Raw genomic sequence first — 24,123 nt, 5'->3', positions numbered from 1 at the left:
CACGAGACGCCGTGGCAGGAAGAGTGAACAGAGATTTTGTTTGGGGGGAAATTATCACAAATGAGGGGAAACAGGCAGAAAAAGACAGACACTGGGTCTACAAATGGGACCACAACTTTGGGTCATGTGGTCCATTGGGTCAGGGCACAGAGACAAATAGGAGGCTGTTTTTTATCATTATAAATTTGCAGTGAATGAGTCGACTCAACACATGACTTTGCCCCACGGGCTCCTGCACACACACACACACACACACACACACACACAAAGCAGACGACACTCCTGTTCTTGTTCTAACAGACTCACCCTGCAGGGGCAGGGGAGGCGGTGGGATGGCAGGGGGCGCTGGGCACGCCGGGGTGCCGTTAGCGGCGAAGAGCTCGTCGGAGGGCTTGGCGAAGGAGGTGTTGATCTGGCTGCACAGGGCGTTGATGCTGTCTGCCTCGGCCCCCAGTGATGGGTCCATCTCCGGCACTGCGGGCGGAAACACAGGCTGAGCGGGGGGAGGCACCCGAGGGGAACCGAGGAGCCCATTTCCTTAATCAGCAATTTATTAGGCTGCTTAAGCACTCCATAAAAGAAAAGAAAAAAAACTAGAAATCCCCCGTTCCTCTCCAAGCCATTTTGCACAGCTGAGAAAATAGCAGGCAGCTCCTAATTCCCATATCAGCGCCTTCAAAGGCAGAGGAAGAGATTCCACCCCCCTTCACTCATGCCCCCACCATCAGCGCTGTGAGCTGCCTTTAATTGGTATCCATTAGGAATCTCTGTGTGGCCTTCAGTGAGAGACCAACCCCCCCCAGGTATCTGAGGGGGGTGGGGATCAAAACAACTATAGGAACGAAGGGGTTCAGGGCAAGAATACCATGAGAGTGGATGAACCAGGTGGACAGCTGCCATACTGTGGAGTGCCATATCCTGCACCCCTCCCCCCCCCAAGGACACCTTTCCGGCCCCTGTCAGAGCAGCACTACACGTACGACTAATGCAGCGAATTCACACACGCCGCCGACTAGTTGCGGATCGGTGTATTAGAAGCTGCTTGACGTTTTATGCAGGAATACGATGGTTAACATAACAGCTGTGCGACTCAGTTATGGTAATAACTGCCACAGCTATCAAATTATCACGTACGCTAGCAGGGAGCCCTGCGCCGTTAATTGCTGTAATTATTACGCGTTTAAAACACACCCCTCCCCCTACCCGGGCAGGAAAGGGGGAGATTACGAGGAGACTTAAAGGGCTCCTTCCCCTTTCTGAACTTGCTAGCTGGGTAAAGGGCGGACGATGGTGTTGGTGAGGCCCGAGATCATGACGGACCTGGGTTCTTGGATTGGAAGTCGGTCTTGCGCTGTAGGGTGGAGGGCAGGTCGTTCAGGCGGAGGGAGAGCTGGCGCTTGAAGGGAGAGTTCTTCTGGCTAAGGGCTGGAAAGCCCCGGAAGGAGCCCTGGCGCACCAGCTGCTCGATGGGGGCGTGGCGGCGGGGGATGGCGTGGGGGCCACATGGCTCGGTGCGATCGACTGGTGATGCTGCACCCTCTGGGGGTGATGCTGTGCCCGGGGGGACGGCAGGCACGCCAGGGTGACAAGATGGCTCTGCTGGAGGTGTAAGGAATGTGCAGGGGATGACAGAATGTCACAAGGGAGGGGGCCAGTAACCCTAAGCCAATATCGAACCCATAAACTGTGCAAGGCGGCAAATTTATTAGCTTAGCAATCAAAGTTTGGTAATCTGACAGTCCTTGTTATAAGGGGCGGGGCCACGGTACCTTTCTTCTTGTCCTGTACGTCCCGGTCGACCTGCTGATTGGATGGTGTGACGCGGAAGGATCCTTCCCGCACGAAGGAGGTGCGGCTGGCATCAAAGGAGGCTGTGACCCCGCACTCCTTCTCCCTCCGCTGCTTGCGCTCCAGGCAGGCGGCGAAGGCACAGCCCACAGCGTGACTCAGGCGCTCCCCCTGGTGGACACAGACATTTGCATCACACGGTGAGTGGTCGAGTATATTTTGAGCTGAAGTTTCTCATTTTCACCTTCAGTATACTCACAGCATGATGTAATACTGGCAATGCGACCATAATTTACATATAAATGGAGCTAATTCTAATTCTATGAAGACAACTGTTTTATATTACTATGTCAATATCAATCCGGCAGTCTTCTGAGCAGTTCTGGTGAGGGGGGGTGGGGGGCGTGCTGGAGCCTATCCCAGGGGCAGCATAGGGCACAAGGTTTCAGCTTCAGCACACCCTGGACAGGACACCAGTCCATCACAGGGGGCACACACACACATACACATTTATGGATGCCATTTAGCCTAATCACGTTTTCAGACTAGACAAGGAAACCCACATGACATGGGAAGAACATGCAAGAACATGGAACAATAGTGCTACCTACTGAGCCTATGGCAATTTAAGAACGCTGACACGCTTTGTGTTTTGCAGGGACTCATTACCAGTCATACCAGTTAAGCACAGAACCTGATCAAGGTTCCTTAACGGCAGCCCCACCCACCGAGTCCTTCAGCGCCATGAAGCAGTGGCAGATCCATCGCCGTGTGGTTCCATCCCGGCAGATGTAGGAGAAAGCCTTGTCGTAGTTTCGGTCAGGCGCGCAGAAGGACACCTTCTCGATGGTCTGGTCCACAATGAGGTCCTGCCATGGAACGTTTGGCGAGCAGGGATTAGGTACTCCACTATGTATCAGGAGCCTGGGCACAGTGAGCCTAGAGGCCACCTCAAGAGGGGCAGTGGAACGCTCTGGATAGGATGCTAGTCCATCACAGGTCACACACCCAGTCACACATTTGCGAGACACCCTAGACTCAACTAACCACATTTTTGGACTGCAGACAGAACACAGGGAGAACACGCAAGCTGAACAAATATAGAACCTGGGGGCAGAAATCAAACCCTCAAACGCAGTAGAAAGCCAGAGCTACCCGCTGTGACACCACAAACCACAAACTTCATGGCTTTTGTGCAAAACAAAAAAAAAATCCCTCCTTGCAAATGTGGCATTTTCAGGCACGGATGATGCGCCAGCTCAAGCCTGAGTGCCGATTCGTCGGTTTTACTGCCTTTGCAAAACTTCTCCCAGAGACAGAAAAAGAATTATTGGTAAACATTTCCCAGACTTGTCCCTTTGAACACCAGGCTCATTCCAGGGCATTGACTAAAGGGGCATTTAAACCCGAGGCACTGGGTCCGATTCTACACCACGGGCCGCAATAGGGGGGGTGGTGGTGGTGAAGAGCGGGTCGGGGGCACGTACTTGCCCTTGTGTTTCCTTCCTCCCTCCCTTCGTGAAAAAGGAAGAGGGGAAGAATGGCCCATTCATCGTAAGCCAATTAGTCGAAGAGGGGGCCGGTCCGGAGGTGAAAGGATGGTCCTGTCTGACAAGGCTGGTGTGTGTGTGTGTGTGTGTTTGTATTTACCACATTGTGGGGACCAAATGTGATAAAAACCTGTTACTTTTTAGCTTGTAGGGACATCTGGTGTGTGTGTGTGCTGTGGGAAATCGGCGAGAAGAGGGGTTCCGAGATCAGATTGAGAAACATGAGTCAGGCATGAGGGGCAATAAAGGGGGACGAGGGAAGTGTGGATAAGTTGTGGGCACAAGGCAGTAAAGCTGGTGGGGGGGGGGGGGGGCATCCCCGTGGAGACACCTCTGCATCTTTCCCTTCCCGTTTTGCTCTCTAAAAGGGGGGAGTCCGGGAATTGGTCTTGCGATGGGGGGTGGCTTTCAGAGTCAGGCAGAGCATGACTCCCACCCGCCTGCTGAGAAAGCAGCACTGCGGGGGGGGGGGGGGTTCCAGGCTGTGGGTGGCCCACTGGCCCTGCAGCGATGGGAATGAGCGGGCAGGACAGCAGAGGCATTCACAGTGCGTCAAAACAGCACTGCACTGTCATATATCAGCAATACACCGTGCATACACACACACACACACACACACACACAAATGCACATTGAAGCTTTACCTTGGTTTTGTCATCTACGACTCTAAGACCATCTGCAGACACCCACAACACAGCTTTGACTGACTTCTTCCCGCTCTGAAACACAGAAGGTAAAATGGTGGTATAACCAGTTAGGTCTTTTCATAGTACTGGAACAACTAGGACAGGTTGTGTTTGTCTGTGGGTGCTGTTCCAGCGTTGACTGGTCTGACTGGGCCTAACTGTCCTGAAACAGCTTCTTGAGCCTGCCATATTGAAGATGTGCAATGGAGGAACCTTCCTGCTCCTCCGGGGCATGAAAACTGCTACCAGACAATTATAAAGGGGAACATTGTCCCCTCTGGAAAAGGAAGCCATATCACTGCGGACTACTATTTCCATGACTTGTTTGAGTGACAATGAACAATCGCTGCTGACTAAGAGGTTTAGGAAAGGTGGCACCCAGGATTTCTGGGAAACAGATGACTGGGGGGGATTCCATGAGAGCTAAACAGCAGGGACAAACGACTGTGACATAAGCATGACAAGGCCAGGATGTGCCTAAAGGGATGGAGAGGAAGAGAGACAGAAGAGAGGGGGAAGGAATGACGGCAACCCGTTTCCTTACCGTCTGGAGGAAAGGGTCAGAGCGGATCTGAGGACATTTCAGAAGGAAGACATGCTGTTCTCAGGCTCCAAAACGAAGGGAAACGCAACTGAGGGAGATGGTTAAGGGGACAGGCCCAGGAGGACAGAGTAAAAAGAGAAGGAGGTTCCAGAGAAGGCTGTGTGTGTCGGAGAGGCCTCAGCACTGCACTGTGCAACCCCACATAAACACAACCCTATAAAGAGAGTAGATTGGGGAAACCGCCCAGGAACTGGCGAAGCTCTGCGGGATTCTGGGAGAACCTGGCAGCCAATGGACCTTGTGACGTCTCACCGTGGTCCTAACCACAGACATTGTTGCTGGGTATTTCAGAGCATCATGGGTACACACACAGACACACACACACATCTGTGACTCTCCTTTCATTCTCCACTCACCAAAAAATGGTCCCCACAATGTCAAAATAACAGATTTTTATCACATTATGGGGACAATTGGTCCCCATGATGTAATATATATATGTAACACACATACACCATGGGAAGGAAAAGCAGCATCATTATCAAGGGACACATGCTGTTTAAAATGTCCTGTGTTTGGTACAGCTTAACATTTTCACAATGCTGGAGGTATATGACTTCTCTGCTCGCCCCTCCAAAAAGCTCTCAGCAGGAAGGGAAAAAAAAGCCCAACTCCTTCAAGGTCTGGCTGCTTAGTACTGATAAGGAAATCCAGAATGGAGAGATTGGAAGATAGAGAGAAAATGAATAGAAGAGAGTAAAGGAAAAAAAGGATGAGAGGAGAGGGAGGCTCGCAGGAAGTGGGGTTTAAATCGAACAAGATAATGGGAAGAATTAAGTGCAGGAGAGATGAGAAATAGCAGGTGTGGGGTGGGGGGAGCGGCAAGCTCATTTCTGAGAAAAGGCCCCTGGATTCACCACGATGGCTTTTCACTGCAATTAAAGCTGGTCTGGGGCTGCTCTCCCTCTACATCAACCTCACTGAGGAAGCAGCATTTGGAGAAGCTACACCTGACTTGATATCTTCAAGGTAAATCAGGCACTAATTACTAAGAGGGAAGTCTGAAAATGCCCCGTCGGAGGCCCCCAGGATTGGGAGGGCCCAGGCCTCCACCTTCCAGTCATCCCCACCCCCAGCCCCCAGCCCCCTCCCTGCCTAGCCCCACTCACCACTTTCAGCTTCTTCACGGCTTCTTCACACACATGCATGCCCCTGGACTCCTCCACCTCCACCAGGCCCAGGTACTGTGGATGGGAGGGGGGGAGATGGGACAGAGTGGGCCAACACGAATAGGCTCATGTCACGAATTGAGCCCCTCGTGACATGGAGGAAACATCAAACATTACTGAATCATTGCAAGCTGTACTATCAGCAAAATCCACTTACCCAGTGTGAACCACCTACTCAACAATCAAATAATGTACTCCCCCCACCAGCAGTCCTAGAATCGTCAGACTGAGGTATAGGCTTAAGGTTTCACATTAGCACGGATGTAGCGCTTTTAGCATGCTGCAAATTCCTGAAGGTGCTAAGTGTCCCATTTCAGCCTGACAATGCACTCAGTCAGTGTTTTTTCCCGACCAACCCCCCTGCTATATTTTGCCTAATGATCGAAGAATGTCGATCTCTCAAAAAGCCTGATTAAAGGTGCCATGTCATCAACGCAAAGGCAGTATGTACATTTATGATTCAGTCCAGCCATTGATGAATCGAGCATCCCTCCGATGTTTTGCTTTTAAGGAGGCAGGTGCTTATAGCACATCGGCAACTGTGCTTCTTTTTTTGTCAAGGAGAACGATTAGCATCTCTGTTTCCATCAGGCCCACCCCTTCAAGCTCTCCCAGGAGCTCCCGTGGACTGGACTATGGTGGGCTCAATAATACATTATCGCTGCCTTCTGCTTTCCCAGCACCTTCGGCCCAGGATGCTATCTAGGTGTGTGTGTGGGGGGGGGCTTTAACCAGTCTGTTGTAGGCTGGGCTGGAACATCAGATGGTCTATGGGAAGGGAATCGCTTCCTGCATACTTCCTGCCATTCCAGTAACCGCTATTCCTCTCAAAGCTCAAAAGGACTGACACCAGACTTCACATTTTCTATGTCAGGTCCTGTCTGTCACTGAGGACCCCACCCCCCTTTCCTGGTATTCCTGACACCACGGAGAAGCAGGACTATCCCATTGCAAAAAACAACAGCTACTGTGAATCTAAGCATTCAGAAAGCAGCTCCCCCAAGCTCCTCCATGACAAGTTCTTTACATCAATCTTCTGCACTGCCGAGTCTGGTCTTTGCATCCCTTTTGCCCTTAATATTGTACAGTATGTAGCATATCAGCATATCATCTAGGCATTGTGTAAATTTAGTATGTGAAGAATATTGTCTAATTAATGTGTAAATGTTAGTATGTTGTAGTAGAGCATTGCAATAACAACACAAAGGTCATGGGTTCAAATCCCAGGAAGCACACTAATTATCTACTGCAAGTCGCTTTGGATAAAATCATCAGATAAATGAAATGTAGTAAATGTTGTATCCTGTTTAATAAATGTGTTAATGTCGCACCATGGGGCTCAGGGAGACCATATTTCATCCTGGATGCATAAAGGTATATTGATGGGCTGACAAAATTTGCTTGAATCTTGCACTGGGGTCAATAAACTCGCTAAACTTGTTTAATACCTAATGGCTACTGACAACACCTTTTGCTATTGGTGCTCTGTTTGGGTAAAAAGCGACTGAGCATGGGGGTCCTTACCCGCACTGGGAAATTGCATTTGCCCTTGCGTACGGCTTCCTCGTCGGCCTGCCACTGGTGCGGCCGGCTGGCCTCCGGCACGTAGGTCGGCTTCTTTCTCCGCAAGCTCTGCCGCAGCTTGTTCATCTCGAGGTCCTGGTCGCTGCGGGTTAGAAAGAGAAGGAGGATTGTTATGTTTAACATTCACAGGAGACGTGAGAATCATGCGTCTCTGCATTGCAGTTATACAGTTTTATTCAAGTGCATCAAATTAAAAATTAAACCAGCTAATCACTGCTGACATTAATATGTGCTTTCGTCACCAAGCAAATCAAAGTACAGTCATTATTGTACATTTGTGGCCAAAGGGATGCTTTTCTCATGAAGATACTCAGTGAATTTATTTGTAGTTGTATTAGAATGGAAGAGAATTTAAAAAAAACATCAACTTCTTACACAGATGGCGAAAAAAATGCATCTAAATGTTTTTCAAGCTTATGGACATGTCAGATTTTGTGTTCCTTCTAATATTGTCCTGTTGTTTTCCACATTGCTCCCATTCCGCTGGGCATTTCTGATGGAAGTGCTGGAATAAATTTGTCACGCTGCTGTTTTTAGTTGCGATCGACTTCTACAAGCTTCACATTGTTTTTTTTTTTTTTTGTCAAGATCGGAACTTTTAAATCTGCTTTAATGCCATATGAATGACACAATACCAACTCATTTTTTTGGTACAAGAGACCAAAGCTTCACAATTTAAACCAATGACAACCAACAATTGCTTAACAAATGGTGCTAAATATTTACATTACATGTATGTAGCAGATGCTTTTATCCAGTGACGCACAATTGAGAAAGCCAGTGTCCCTGGAGCAATTAGGCCGAAGGGCCCAACAGTGATATCACTCTTCCAACCCTGATTTAACTGTAGCATTCACTGATATTTTAACATTGAATATTAAATTTGGCGTGTTAAAATACAAATTCGGATGAAATAGTGAAATTCTCATGGTTGACAGAAACACAGGTCAGGTTACACAAGTGAAAGTATAAACATCAGTCATGTCAGTTACACTTGGAGATCATTTCCTGAAAAGTGAACACATAATCATTCCAAGTTGCTAACCGTTTGAGCCCTGGTTTCCGCATCTCTGTCCTGTCCTCTGTCCTGCTGTCGCGCTTGGCCAGTCTCTTTTGCCAGTTCACCCACTTGCCTCTGACAGTCCTCCTCTCCACTGACACGCTATCCCGTTTCTCTCAAATTAGACCTTGTGAATTATGCACGACAACTGATTGCCCCCAGAGAGCTCCCACCAAATAAAATATAAATGCAAGTAAATAAACTGAGAGAATATGCCAGACAGGCCGTAGTGCTGCAGATACACAGAGGTCAAGCAAAGCTTCTAGATCAAGAGCGTTAAATAGGCCCTGTGATCACAGACTCATGAGTAACATGACGAACGTCACTGCCCGTCAGGATTAAAGGTTCTCAGATTAGGCGTGGCTGAAGCGTGCAAAGATGACAGCAAGAGCTGACCTTTAGTGCGTTACTCTTAGAAATGTGATGATGTCACCTTGTGGTACCCACCGCGCTCAGCCCCACGGGCATCATTTGGGCACTGTGCCGTGTCATGCCTGCCTGGCAGGGGTAAAGGGGGGGAACCGAAAGGAATCCACACTTGGCCTGGGACCGATGGGGGACTAGAATATCACCCCCTCCTACGCTTCCCACAATTCCCTGGGAAAAGTTTAGCAGCTGTGTCACACTTCAAGCCTAAGGGAGTGGCGGGCGGGGGGGGCTCTGTGTTCACTCCACTTTCAGGGCTGATCTAATCAACACCAAATGAAGTAATCTGATATAACGGTTGACAGTGAGCCAGAGAGGCTGCTGGGAGAGTGGGAGGATAGAGAGCGAAGCAGGGAGCAAGAGAGAGAGAGAGAAATAAAGGAGAAGAAAGGGAGAGACAGAGAGGGACATTGAAGTCCTGAGCTCCATCTTCAGCATCTCGTCACGTTGAGGTCACTGTGTGCATGAGTAACATCTTTGTTATGAATCTGTGGGCCTGAGTGTCAGCGTCTCATACACTTGAACCGCAAAGTCTCACTGGGTAACTCACTGATCTAGAGATCACACATGTCACTACGACGCACTGCGATTCACTCCGGGGGAATAGTAGGTGGTACAGTGGTTAAGGATAGAAAAACCTGACCTGTATGTTACCCTGAGAGAACTGATCTCAAAAAACACCCACCTGCACAAAACAGGGATTTGCACTGCTATGAATGATTAATTAATATGATTACTAATAATTGTATAACCACTTATCTTGGTCATAGTGACAGGGGGGCCTGGAGCCAATCCCAGGCAGCACAGAGCACAAGATGGGGGTACACCCTGGAGTGCATGCGCACACACACACACACACACACACACACACTACAGGCAATTCAATTCAGAGATGCTGATTCACCTAACTGAATGTCTTTGGAGTGTAGGAGGAAACCGGATAAATCCCAGGGGATCACAGCCAAGCGAAAGGCCCCAGTATTACCCACTGAACCACCAAGCGAGCTCAAGTGATTACCTATAGATATTAATACATTTAACAGTCAGACAGAGCTTGTGTCAAAGAATGACCTCTAGCCAGGGGTCTCACATGGGCAGCTCCTTGCTGACTCTCTCAGCATCAGAGAAGTGGCAGCTATCCTTCCTGAAGCCCCCCCCCACAGCCAGTAGTGGGACATTCCAGCCCCCATGGCAGGCAGTCACAGGAGTGCCGGGATCAGCCCCGGTACAACGCCAAGACATGCCTCCCCTGTGACGGGGGGGACCCCATCCAGAGCAATGATTTCATCCTGCAATGAAAGCCAGCTGGAGCCCGCATCACGATACAAGATGAGCGGGGGCGTGAGGCCAGACACCTCTCCCCAAATACCCACATGGTCACACACACACACCCACCTATACATACTGCTGACTTCACCTCCCCCTCTCTTTTCCAGTAAAAAAAATATCTGAGAGCATCTGGAACAGATTAACAACAAACGGCAAAAAAATAGAGAAGGCAAAAAGTGAGGCAGCTCTTTCTATGGTGCTCATTTTTGAGTACAAGGTTAGCTGGCCTGCCTGGTTTAGGACAGGCGCCACACTGTTTCTCGGACATCTGTCCTTCCCAACCCTTTATCACCACAACCACTAACTTGTACCTCCCACCGTAGGGGGGCCAGGGACCTGACTGGAAAGGCCAGCAGGATTTCTGAGGGGGGTGATAGTAAGTCAGGGGGTTCGGTGATGGCCCACCACAATGCCACCCCACAAGGGATCCTCTGGGCCTTTTTTATGGGCTCTGCATTTGCCACACCCTCATGCTGGCAAAAACAGGGTATCCAGAGAACAAAGTGGCATTGTGGACCAGGAAAGGGTGTTTGTGGGGGCAGGGGTGCTAGTGTGTCACCCAAGCTGTGAAATAATCGACCCCACCCCTACCCACACTGAATCATTAAAAAACACAAATGATCTGCATAAATTAAAGTGTCTTCATGCACGTTGTCCAACATACAATCACGAGAATCAGCTTGTGAGGTTAGGGAATGGGGCAGGGGGCAGTCAGGACGCTGGTGGATGTTTCCCCCGTGTCAACATTATTTTGACAGTAAACATCACTTGCTGGCCCTTTAAGAATCAGCCTGCAGTCTTGACTGAAATCTATGGCTCTGGTTAAAAAAAAACATAAACTGATAAAAAAAAATTAAGCAGGAGGCTGCTGCCTTTTCTCTCCATCAGGCATAATGAGTCACTATCCAGCTTTGCTGCGACTGGCTCCAGCAAACGGCCGGGGTGCATGTGTGTGCAAGACGCTGACATGCAAAAAGAAAAAACGAAACGTGGGCATCGGCTTTCTGCCAGTAAAGAGAATATGGCCATAAGAGGAGTGTACAGGCCAGTGTCTCTGTCTTCTTTACAAATCCCCTACACCCCTCATTGCCAATAACAGTACCCAATCGGGATCACTGGGTCTTGGATCTGAATTTCTCTAAAAAGCCCTCCATGTTTTTCATGGGGAAGAGCTGGGAGAAACAAAGAAGGGGGTCAGAGCAAGTGGTGAGCGAAAAACACTGCAGGGGCAATGCAGGAAGGAAAAAGAACAGAAATAAGGAAAAGGGAGGAATCAGAGAGTGGGCGGAGGCTGGCCACCAGGAGGCGTAAGGGATGCAGAGGAGCACAAGAAAACGACTGATGAGAGAAGGAGCAAGGAGACAACAAGCAGGGTCACACCAGGGAGCTGTGCCGGGAAAGACGGGCGTTTGGAAGGAGGAGGCAATGGAACGAGGGACTGAGGGCGGAAACAACAGCATATTCCCAGACACGCAACACAGGCCTAGAGGAACCCGTAGTACAACAGAGCAAGAAAAAAGCACCCAGAAACCATGGTTCCTCTCTGAGTGGGGGAGGTCAGGTCTTGCACCACATTCCTGGCATCTTTAAAAGTTGGCTTTTTCACCAGCCCTGGAAAATGCATGGTTTTCTTCCCCCTAACCACACCTCGATGGTGTACAGATGTTCCCCAGTCTCTCCTCGCACATCTGTGAAGCCTGCTGGCCAAAGGAAAGGGCCCTGGGTGGCTATAAATGCGAGGCACACAGGTGCATTAAAGCAACAGGAATTCAGAAGCAAGAAGTCACAATGCTGCCTTTATCCACTTAAAAATGTGGTGACGAAACAAAGAAGCACTACGGATCATCCCTCCATCTAACTGTGTATCCAGTATAGGGTGATGGGGGGCTGCCTAGAGCCTGTCCCAAGCAGCAAGTTTTATTGACTGTCAGAAAGATTCTTGTGCAAACTGGGGAGGACTCCCCATAAGCTGGTTTGGGGTGGGATTTGAACCTACATCCCCAGAAATATGAGGCATCAGTGCACTGGACCACCACGCGAGCTACTACAGTTAATATTCTCCGGGGACTCCAGCTAGTGTGGTGCTTAAAGACAAATTCTTTACACTGCAGGTTGCCAGGTCACGTCCCAGAAGGGACCCAGCAGTCATGTCCACATCCAGACATAAAAATGGATGAAACTGTGAGTTGCTAAGGGAAGGAATGCTAACGAAACATGGCAGCCACAGACACAGGGCTCTGTCTCACGGATGTCCCGACTCCTGGACCTCTGTCCTATCCGGAGAAGTGGGATTGCACCCCCCCCCCACCGCCATATTGTGACCATTTACCTCCACTAACCCCCAAACACTTGCTGTTGAACAGCCATGGGGAGGGGGGGAGCAGAGAGCAGGGTAACACAGGGGTGACAGTATGGGGAGAAAAAACAAGGAAAAAATTACTGTCCTGCCACGACTTACAGAACAACACACACACAGGCATAAACATACGAGGGCAGCACACCATGAGAGAGCAGACAACCACTGTGACACCTGGCATTCACAGCCCATCTGCACTCAAACCACGCTCCCTTAAGCTAACACCCTCCTCAAGGCTGCAAGAAAAACACTGAAAAGGGCAAGAAACTGAAACATGGCTACCCTCTACGTGGAATAAGACCATCACCAGAGCTAACGTGCTTCCAGCACTTTCTACCTTACTTCTGCAAAGCTATTAATACCATTTTTTAAAATAAGGTAACGGTTAAATTATTTCATTATTTCACTCAATAGCTATATGTAAGTATATAGCTTTCAAAATGTCATAACATTTTTATCATGATTATCTACAACATTCAGCTAAAATGCTTAAGGTTAAAAATGTTTACGCAAATCGCCAAGATGACGTCAGTGTCTGGGCAGGACTTTAAACATAAGGCGCGCCCATATGGGACAGGCCCCTAATCCCTTCGAAGAGTTTTGGCTACATTAATAGAGCCCAGCGACAGCAGGTGAGGAGAAACCACACTTTACAGGGTGCAGGATTTGTGGACTTAGCTGCATGCTACAGCAGAAGTGGATGTGTGCAGTATCAGTCCTCCCCCCTTGACTGGTTGGTTGTCCAGCTGACTGTACCTGTCCCAGCCTTTGTTTTTAAACAAACTCCTAAACAAATGCAGAGGAATGCACATGAAAGGGTCTGCCTTTGAGGTGTGTCCAAGATTGAATGTGAATATACTGGGAGCTACAGGCACTAGAATCAGGCTGGAGTGGAGAGTGTCAGCAATTGCATGCATGAAGAACAAAAAGGGCAAGTGTAATGGAGAATGGAACAGGCCCATGTGGTGACCATTGATGTGGTAGCTGGAACGGAGGCTATCCTACTAGCAGAAGACCCTGCCTGGTAACTGACATGATTCTTAACTGGCAGCAACTCTTTGGACCTTCTGTCATAATTGCCCACAATGCAACTACATTCCTCTCCCCGTAAACTCGGCCCCTCACAACTATATCACGAATATGCACATCTGTAATGCTAATATTCCTGCCCCATCTGTCGGCATCCTTCAGTGTTAAGTGTCTCTTTAAGAGTGTGCTACAGTGTGAAGCACTCAACATTAACGTCAATTAACCCTTGTGTCCACCGATAACCAGAGAAGAGATTCATTCAAATTAATCAAAATTGCTGATGCAATTAGCTGATCATTTTAACTAGGGATGGGCCGATCCACATTTTTTCAGTTCCAATCCGATTCCGATACAAGAGCACTTTTTACTTTGTTATTCTTTATATATTAATTTTTGAGGCTAGTAAATACATATGGAAAAAATGTATGACAAAAAATATTTAATTAGGCTACTACAAACATACCTAACATACTGTTCCACCTCGTTTGTACGTCTTGTTTTAAGCGTTTTTGAGGCATTTGCAGTTCAATATGAATATCTTCAAAACAAGTATACGCAAATGGCGAATGCTTAAAATTTTAACACAATTTTTCTCTCATTGGCGTCAGTTCAGTTACACTTTGTTGCAATGGCAGCCCCCCTTGTATCACAAGCTGCAGCGAGTTTGCAAAACAGTCCAAGTTAGCGACTCCCAAATCATCCATTGCTTTTTTTTGTCTTGCACAGTTGCATGCGCTTTGTTAAGTGGGATTGTCCATTAAACGCTATTCCCACCTCTCAAAACTTGATTTTACAAAGATTGCAAATCGCTGTGATACTGGTTTCTGTTAAAAGCATAAAACACTCCCAGATCGTCACATCTTATCTTACGCTCCTCGTACTGTGAAGGATATGCGCATGACGTCACATCAGGCGGAAGTCACTGTACTCACACCCACTGAGTGGCAAAAAAGACTGAGGGGCAGCATTAACATTTGATTTGAATGCCGCAAAAAACATGTAAAATGGGAACGAGCTGATTTAACACGAAATTTTTAGTGATTGCCAAAAACTAAATAATATAATATAGGCCTGATCGAATATCGGATCGGTGCATCTCTAATTTTAACCTTCAAATCCTCCTCAGAATTCCTGCAGAGAATGACATGATAAATTTGGATGCTAACAAATGCAAGCTCAGTGCCACATCTGATACTTCGTAGCCTAGCTGCCTGTACCCTTCAAATGACTAGCCATGCCTGCAATGCTAATTTCCACTGAGAATGTTATTATTGTAGGTGCTTGCTGATGTCAGTTTTTGGTAGAGTGGACGATAAAGCCATTTGCAGCTTTATAGCTCCCTACCTATCTACTAATTAGTTTTTGAGGAAGTGATGCAAAACATGTTTTTGTAAAAAGGTTTCGATTATGCTTGTATTTCATCTTCACCGTCTCTTGTTGTGTATTTTGTAATATTTAATGACATAACCATACATTAATCCCTCCAATTTCTATCACCACTTCCCTAGTACAGGGTCATGGAAAGCCTGGAGCCTATACCAAAAGGGCAGGAGATATCGACTTGTGCAGTTCCCCAAGCATTTACTAATTTTATAAGGTTTAAATAGATCCTAAGTATATGTACAACAACAAATAGTGAAAATTACTGAATATTATAACACCTCCTTGTATACCAGCTCTCACAGGACAGCTTCAAAGATAGTAGAACAGTAGATGCCCAAGCAGTAGCTGCCACCACTCACCCCTGCCTGAAAAGTACAAAATAAACACACTGTCCTTCCTAGCATTGTTCCTTTAAACACAATTATCCTGGAGTGTTTTTGTTTCTGCGAGCCCTGGTAAATGACATCATCCCAAACTCAATCAGTTGTACCAGGATGCCAATTATAGTTGTTTTTCCAAAGCAACCGTGGAGCCATCAGACAGGTAGGGCTCACTCCATCAAGCCCTGTTTAGGGCAAGCAAGACGTAGATTCCAGTAGACACCACATCCACGCCTCACAGGTCATCACTAGGAAACTACGCCAAAGCAATTTGAGATGGGAAACACAAAACCAACAGGAGACAGTGTGACAGGAGAGGGTATGTCAAGCCATTTTCACACATGAACTCCGGACATTGCCCGGAGAATCAGGTCCAGACAGTTTCCGCAGTTGACCTTTCACACATGTGGCACACAACCAGAGACTGTCCATGTTAGATGTGTTCACACCTACTAGAAATACTCCAACTGGTTTAGACAAGGGGTGGCACTTCAGTAGAACATGCAAGAGGCAGGACATGAGGCAAAAAATACACTGCAGAAATTGCGAAGTTTTGTTTCTGTGTTTGTGTCTCTGGAAAATTCCCTGCTCCATTCACACATGGGGGTTAATCAGAAATTACTAGGACTTTGTATTAGGAAGTTGGCAGGGTAAGGTCTGTTTAATGTCCAATACGACTATTTCGGACATTTGAGTTCACACATACACCCCTTCCAGGTAATGTCTGGAAAATTCAGGGTAGCAGTGCATATCTGAAAGGGACTTGAGATATCTCAGAGAAGAAAGGTCTATTCAAAGAGGTACATAAACAAAACAGACTGGTTTAAAAAACCGATAGGAGTAAGAAACATCCTCAGGTCAAATATACTGCCTCCATGCCAGTGAGGTCTCTACCATAGTGTCAGCCATCTCTCCATAACAAGCTAATTGATAATGATTTTAGTCTTCCACATGGATAATCACCATGAATGATTATCATAACTCAAAAAAGACACATGCAAGTTGATCTCATCACAATCTCCTCTTGTCAGCAGCCATACCACCTGCAGGTCACACTAAGTAATCCATCTAAAGCTAAGCATGTTTTGGCCTGGCCAGTTCTTGGATGGGTGACTAGGATAGCTGTTGTAATTGCCAACAGGTTAGCCTGTCCTGTGGTCTGTGTGAATCCCAATGCCCCAGTGTAGTTATGAGGACATAGTGCCATCCTTTGGCTGAGAGGTACAAGAAAGGTACTGATTCTCTCAGGTCATTAAAAATCCTTGGGAATCCTTTGAAAGAGTAGGAGCAGTACCCCAATATCCTGGCTAAAATTGCCCACTGTGACCCTCTCAAATCTGGCCTCCTAACCATCCCCTATGTCTAACTGATGAATTCTGTCCTGCCCCTTCTCCACCTTAGCTGGTGTGTGTACCAGGACAGAATGGCTGCCTTTGCACCATCCAGGTGGATTGCACACATTGGTGGTGGTTCAAGTGGTTCCCTAATGGTTCTATAAAGCACTTTGGGTGTCTTTAAGTAATCCCTCAAACTATGCTTATACAAAATCATTAAATGTCATATCACACTCTTGTCAACACATGTAAGAACTTGGATACTGAAAATGTAAATCAGATGAGGTTGTTGTTCAGTTTGAGACTATTTCACACAAGCAAAACCTTTTCTGACAGCCTCAACTCCAACCCACAGAACTTGTTATTTTACTCCTCCAAAGGTCTGCAGGAGTGGAATGCAAAAAAAGACCAATAATCTTACACAGAAACTGCTAAAGAAGAATCATAAAGCTACAGGCTCTTGACGACCCTCACAGATGGAGAGTTTTATCTTCAACGACAGTATCTGCACCGTCAGCTGTACGGTGAGAATTTGTCACGAGCAGCCAATGACAAATGGGCTACAAATTAGACGCACTCACATTTTTCTTGTGCGTGTGGCGTGGATTGTGGGTTTTATTTCAAAAGCATACCCACACATTTTCAGAACTCCCATTTCTGAAAAACTGAGATTTTCGTGCAACATGTTACCAAAAGCCTGGCAGATGCCATAAGGATCCTTATGAGAAATGCACTTATCCCATTCCCGCTGATAGCCAGGGGAGTCTGAGAACAAGACAAATCAATGAATTGCATCCATCCATAAATTTTCCATTTCCATTTGTCATATGCAGGACTGCAGAGGTCTGGAGCCTATCCCAGAAAAAATGGACAAGGCAGGGAATAACCCAGGGCATACACCCTTCACACCTGTGGGTAACTCTGGCAGCGCCAATTCACCTTAGCATGTTGTTGAACTGTGGGGGAAGCTGGAGAATCTGGAGCAAACCCAACGATTACATGGGGAGAACATTCAAACTCATGAATTCATCCAAAATAAATAACATAAAATATAAATTTAAGTTAAAAAGGCCAGTCAGGTGGAGCTGAATGGTCTGCACTCAGCAGCACAGCTGGTTAACAGAAGGCCTCCTACAAATATAGGACTTGCATAAACAGAGTGCAGTTAGGCATGAAAAACTATTCATGTTATCAGCCTCTTCTCTCCTCTTATCGGTTTTCTCTGCCCACGACCAATTTAATCGCCTTGGTCCCCGAGAGACACACCACTGCAGGGTTCCAACTTTCAGTTTTCGCAGGATTTTTTTGGATTAATTGCAATTAACAGAAATCAACTTCATAAAGAACACTCAAGAAAATATTTTAGGTGTGAGGAATGTTGATCGTAGTTTTTCCTGCGTGGCCGATAGGGACTTGGCTACAAACAAACTGCCAAATAAATCAGCATGATCAGTCTCAGCGTTTTGGCTGTTGAAATAACTGAACCCGTTCAGTCAGTCCATAAACCTACAACATACGACTGGAAAACGCTGCCGTCCGAGCAACTTTTGTCTTTTAAAGCAAAGTCTGTTATCCCGTGTGTCGTAATTCGCACAAAATTCCCAATACAAACTACCCACCTCAGCTCCACAGCCTCCACCATCTCGCTTATACTACTCATTGTTGGCAGAACAGGCGGCTTTACTCCTGGATCCAAAATGGGTTTCGGGATAAAAAAGAGATGTCCGACACCCGGAATTAACAGCTTGACAGATCAGCCGCCGTCAACATAGACACGAGCTAATAACGGTCGCACTGTCTCGTGGGGCGCCCTGCACGCTCCGGGGTCCTCGCTCCGTGGCACTGTCTCGTGGGGCGCCGAAGGGGAAGGGGAGCGGCGAAGGAGCGCGGGCGCGGAGGTGAAGACGCGCGGTCACGGCGGTGACACAGATTCAGCTCTCTGTTTGCGGCTCCGCTCCGCTGTGCCTGTGTCTTCCCCCAGCTGTCCTGGAATCGCCCGCCTCTCTCCGCACTCTCATCAGATTAGCGCTTCCACGCCGGAGGAAAAAAAAACATCCCCCGCAGCGAAGGCCCTCCCGCCCCGCCGCCACTCAGCATCCGCTCCCAGCTGCCTCTCCCTCGAATCCCACCGCCGCCGTACCTCAGGGATAATTCTCCCCCCAGTGAGAAGACGGAGAAACGAGGGACAGGGAGCTCGACTGGCTGCTGCTGCCGTTGTATAATATTTACAGACAGAATCTGCGCCTTTTTTTCTTCTGTATACGAAGCGCTTGTGCCGTATCCGCCTATAAGCCTATTAATGGTATAGCAGGAGAACATGATGACCTCATAGATGCTGGACATTGCTTACTGTTCAAGTCCGCTCTTATGCAACAACCTGCTAAAACCGTCCGTCTGTTGTTACAATCAATGATCCAACAAACAATATTCTTATAATACACGTTACACAGAGGCTAGATGACTATGAGTGCAGCAGAACATACATTACAACGGTGGAGATGTGTAAAAGACGATATATATATATATATATATATATATATATATATATATCGTCTCTTACACAATAGCGCTCCCGCTAATAAAATGCAGAACAAGGCTCGTACCCTTAAAACAAATCGATCCAGCTCTAAAACAGCTGTGACCCAGATACGACCCTGCCTTTACCGCCTGCCCGATTATTTACGCAGCAATACGCGGTGCTGAACTCGAGGGAAACAGTACAGGCAGGCCTTGGCGCGGTCCAGACACACTTCCTCGCACTGTGACACACCCTTTCCTGCAGTCAGAACTCAGAAGCATAAACACAGGCGCACGCACAGTGCAGGCATGGAAAGTAGCACGTGCATTGTCACAGCCATATAATGATCAAGCATCTCCCTAAAAGGCATCAAGCGGGAGAAGGGGTACACAGGGGGCACAGGCAGATTCACGGAGGCACACAGCATCGGTGGGAATGCAGCACCTTGCCATTTTTAGCAGCAGAGCTCTTATTGCTCTTAGATCTCCCTGAATGTGCCAAGAACCTGCACTTCCACACTTGGATTCAGTGACTGTGTCATATTATGAGTATATACACCATATTATATATACTCCCCAGTCATTAAGATGTAAAAGGTGGCAGCAGGAATATGCATCATCTGCAGTGTTATGAATTTGTGTTTCAGAGTAATTGACTGTCGTCCGTAAACCCTCCAAGACAGCTGGAGCTTATCGCAAGGCATCTTTCTAGCTATGGCAGGAAATCATGTCATTTCCTAACCTGGGACAAAATGAGCATGGAGAGGGGGCCAAGAGAAACAGGCCAGAGGAATCCTGGTCCGAGGGCGTGTACGGACCTGAAAGTAAAGCGTAGAGGGATGGGACAGCCGGAGTGTGTGTGTGTGTGTGAGAGAGCTGCTTGCACGCGCCCACGTGTCTCTACGCGGCTTAGCCTGAGTTTCGGCAGCGACGTTCCCCAAACCGCTCGCAGGCCAAAGGCATTTCCTGTGGCCTCCAGGGCAGCCGTTTCCAAAGAAAGAGAAGAGAAGAGAAAAAAATAAAAAGGGATCAGCTCAAATACGTACGCAGAAACCATGGCTGCCACATGTAAGAAGTATACTAAGCGCAGCATTTACATGTATGCTGCTTAAAATAAATATATTTATCTGAATGGATCATCTGATAAAGGCTATTAATACAGAAGTGCTTGCCTGTATGTCTGTGGCTTATTAAGTAAGCCTGTGTGTGTGTCTGTGTCTGTGTGGAGTTTGTATTTACAACATTTATTTGGTAAGACCTGTTACTTTTTAGCTTGTGGGGACATTTTTCAAGTTTGGATCTACTGGACAGCTCCAAATGCCCTTACCCATATGGAGAGAGTGCCACAGGTCAGCAAGATAAAGAGGAAGGTGCTGTTTTACATTTGCACTGCTTTGGGTGTCTGCCTCTGCGGGCAGAAGCTACTCCACTACCCAGCAAATCTTCACTTCAGAAGTAACCCACCGTTCCAGCAAATCCTCTGAGAAACAGCTTTACGAAGGAAAGTAGAGCAGAGGGTGTGGTGTCCAAGTGCCTCCTCAGTCTGTCTGTGCTCTGCCTCCCCTTGTCACTGGGTTCCAGCACTGACACACACAGACACAGCCTTAAGAGCAACCAATCACGTGCTGTAGGCCTTAGACCTCTGAACTTTATAGCAGCTGCTATTTTTGGAGTCCGCATGGTTAAGTGTTTTTCCGATTATCCATTACGATGGGAAAATTGGCTAAAACCCTCACTGTGGACCTGTGGTTAATGTAATCATACACACGAGACTATTACAGGTGTCCAAAAAAAAAGCTTCCCATGTAACACATCAAAGCAGAAACTGTTTCTTCACGCTTTCATGCCGGTTCACCTGGATGCTGCAGACACAGGCCCCTGTGCACCCGCTCACTGGTCACGATCGCAACCCAGTACCGTGTGCCGTAAGTTATCAGTTGGAGTTACGTGAATCATAACTCTGAGAAACATCCTGGGTCTGCAGTTATAACTGGGAGTCACAAATGGTGAGTAACTCCCCCTTCTTCAGTTCTGTTAATTGTGTTCCTGCCGTCGTTGTCGAGTTGTCAGGTTCGAACGCGCGATCATGGTAGCCACCAAGAGTCCGTCACACTATGACTTCTCACTTCTCGGCGTCTACGCCAATCCATACCCTGCCAACCTCCTTCTACTGCTTAGCAACCAGCTCCCATGGCAACTACTGCTACCGAGAGGGGCGACTCATACTGATTTTTTTTCCCAGGAAAAAAAAATAAAAAAATGGACGGGACAAAAATAAATTCAAAACATGGTGACATTCTCCTTTTGCCACGGGGCTAATGTGTAGCCATGACTGATTTGTTGGGTTTCACAAAAATACTCTTTTTGATATATAAAAGGTTAATAATGTCTACCTGTAGACCTCCTGGATGAAAATCTTTGATTTAGTGCTTAGAAATATGATTAAATCCTACATATCCCAAGTTCTCTGACCGTGTCCTAGTGTAGCCCAAATACACACATAATCATGTAAACACTCATCAGCATATACAAATAGGCATTTCAACTATCACTATGGCTGGGAATACAGCTACGAGGAGGTGCTCCCCCTTCAGGCCACTATCAACAAAGCCAGGCAAGTCCATCCAAAAGCCCCCCCCCCACCCCAGATGACAATGGAGACTCAACAGACCATGTCGACCAGGAAAAACGGTGCCTGTGGCAGGAGCGCAGGAAGCTCACAGGATGCGTGCTGTTAGCATTCCAGCAGCCCACCCTAGCCGAGCTCTGCCCACCCCGGCGGCCTGCCGCATGCGAGGGCGGGGCTGCGACACGCATCGGCAGCCGGATGGGTGACATCACTCACCCTCCACAGGCTTTTCAGGTGCATTTTCTGTCACTTATTAAGCAAGAGTACAATCTAAAAAAAGAACAGATGGCGTAAACACAGGTACTATTTCCAGAAGCACGTCGCTATTTGTGACCATTAATTTTTAATTCACCGACATCATCTGTCATTCTGAAAACAGGACGCACATGCGGCATTTTTCATTAGAGTATCCAGTAGCTGCTATATATTGATTTATACCTGTATGTCGTCAATATTTTGCAATTTTCACTCCCTGATCTTGTTCTGGATAAATGGTAAGAACATGGAAGGATGGGTGGATGGATGTATGTATGGGTGGATGGATGTGTGGATGGATGGATGGATTTACTATAGGGAAATTGCTTGGGTCTTCACTTGAACTGTTTTAAGTACACATATGCATACTAATTTCTGCTTACTAATTAATAATGATTAATTGTATTACCTGATCATGTTAAAAATGTAAATACAAGATATGTATTTCTGAGACAGGGAGCTGCAGGAACATCCAGGCACGACGGAGCCCAGGTGATGAGTCAGTCCTCCTGATCTTCTGCCCCTTACTAGGCGATAATGTAAAAGTGGCTTCCGGGGTCTTCCTGTCCCCCGAGCACATGGTCAGACCTTCTGCAGACCTGACGTCCTTTTCACTTCCTTCATGTCTCCCCATCTCTCGCCCCCTTTCCTCTCCGCAGTTTTGTTAAACCCAGCTCTGCTCCCTGAATCCCCATTCTTTCCCCCCAACGCTGACTCATGTGGCTTCGCTCGCCGTCCCACTCGGTGCAAGTCTCACAGCGTTATATAAACGTTTATACAACATTCACACAACATTCACATAGCATTGCCATTCACCCGATCAACCCTCTCAGCTTCTGCAAACCGGAACATGATGTCACCATTTCTAAAACTGTAGTAATCATCATGGAAACTTCATGCTTCAGAGAGAAGAGCAGGATGAGTGACTGAACGATGGATGTCCTTTTCAGAAATGTTTACATTCAGGATTGCACACTTTGGACCAGCCAAGTTCACTTATAAGATTGGCTATATACACACACACACACACACACACACACGTATAAAATATATGCATATATATAAGTGCAAATGCACACATACTAGTAACACAAATATGCTCACATCACCGTAAAAAGTCAAGCATTAATAAGAGCGTCTGGGAACCCAAATCTACTTAAGAAGCTTGTATAGGTTCCTCTCGGCTCTCCAGGCAGGCCCTTCCTGAACAATGACATCACCACACCGGGGCCCTTCCTGTCCTTTCTTACCCCGTTTGTCTTCGGGGGTTGAGCGAGCACCAGCGAGCGTGTAGCCTCTCCCAGATGGCCCACAGCAGGCCGCCCAACGTCGACAGGCCGCTCCTGAACAGGGCCGCCTAATCAAACAGGAGAAGGCTGGGGCTGCATTTTGTCATGGTAATAAGGGGCTGGGGGCAGGGGTGTAGGGGACGGGGCAGCTGGCTGGAGGCGGAGGCAGGCTACGGGCGTGCAGAGCAGGGGAACCCCAGCCCCCCCTCGTAATAGACCCCTGAACTTTGCCCCGTTCTTTCAACCCATAGACATACCTAACAGAAGCCATCCGGTCCTCCGCTTCAGGTCCTCCCTGCACCTACGCAGATGCTTCCCATCCTTTTACTTCAACAGCTGTTTTGTCTCCAGTATCATACATTACAATTTATACACCTTTGAGGACCTACTTCAGAATACAAACGGCCTTTATTATAACTCCAGTCTTCTTTCCAGCTACGCGCCCTTAAACCGCCTCTCTGTGTCAGTGGAGCAGTTTGCCACACAATAGCTTTTGTATCTCAGGATCTGCCCTGCTTGGATTTCAGGAAGGTCCAAGTTCTCGCTGCCAGTTAGTTAATTCTTCAGTCCAAGAGGTGCCACGGAGGAGACGTGACTAATTATGGAATCGACAAAACTTTTTTTAGCAGCTTTTGTACCTGCTGGGGTCACAGCAGACATCCTTTCCAGGCCAGTGAATAGCCACGCTTCAGGAGACCAGGGGAGATATAGAAGGTCCCCGAATGTGACTCCTTTGACAGGCCATGAGGTGTCTG

The 24,123-nt window shown here is 47.5% G+C and overlaps 1 protein-coding gene across 4 annotated transcripts in view; it reads right to left on the bottom strand.

The window, feature by feature from the left end:
• Positions 1-24,123, bottom strand: part of numbl (NUMB like endocytic adaptor protein) — a 47,823-nt gene that overhangs the window by 3,740 nt on the left and 19,960 nt on the right. The window contains exons 1-8 of one of the 4 annotated variants that reach the window (XM_023833511.2): positions 18,298-19,139; positions 7,322-7,463; positions 5,738-5,812; positions 3,983-4,057; positions 2,517-2,657; positions 1,770-1,959; positions 1,321-1,596; positions 307-474 (exon numbers count right to left, since the gene is read on the bottom strand). In XM_023833511.2, coding sequence (XP_023689279.2) covers positions 307-474; positions 1,321-1,596; positions 1,770-1,959; positions 2,517-2,657; positions 3,983-4,057; positions 5,738-5,812; positions 7,322-7,463; positions 18,298-18,338 — 1,108 coding nt within the window. In that variant the 5' untranslated portion in view covers positions 18,339-19,139. Of the gene's footprint in view, positions 1-306; positions 475-1,320; positions 1,600-1,769; positions 1,960-2,516; positions 2,658-3,982; positions 4,058-5,737; positions 5,813-7,321; positions 7,464-8,426; positions 10,968-18,297; positions 19,140-24,123 lie in introns of those variants that run through there. The other 3 variants (XM_023833510.2, XM_023833512.2, XM_023833514.2) reach the window with 3 other exon arrangements.

This window comes from Paramormyrops kingsleyae, chromosome 17 (genome assembly GCF_048594095.1).
Source record: "Paramormyrops kingsleyae isolate MSU_618 chromosome 17, PKINGS_0.4, whole genome shotgun sequence".
NCBI lineage: Eukaryota > Metazoa > Chordata > Actinopteri > Osteoglossiformes > Mormyridae > Paramormyrops > Paramormyrops kingsleyae.
This window is presented reverse-complemented; position numbering and strand designations above follow the sequence as displayed.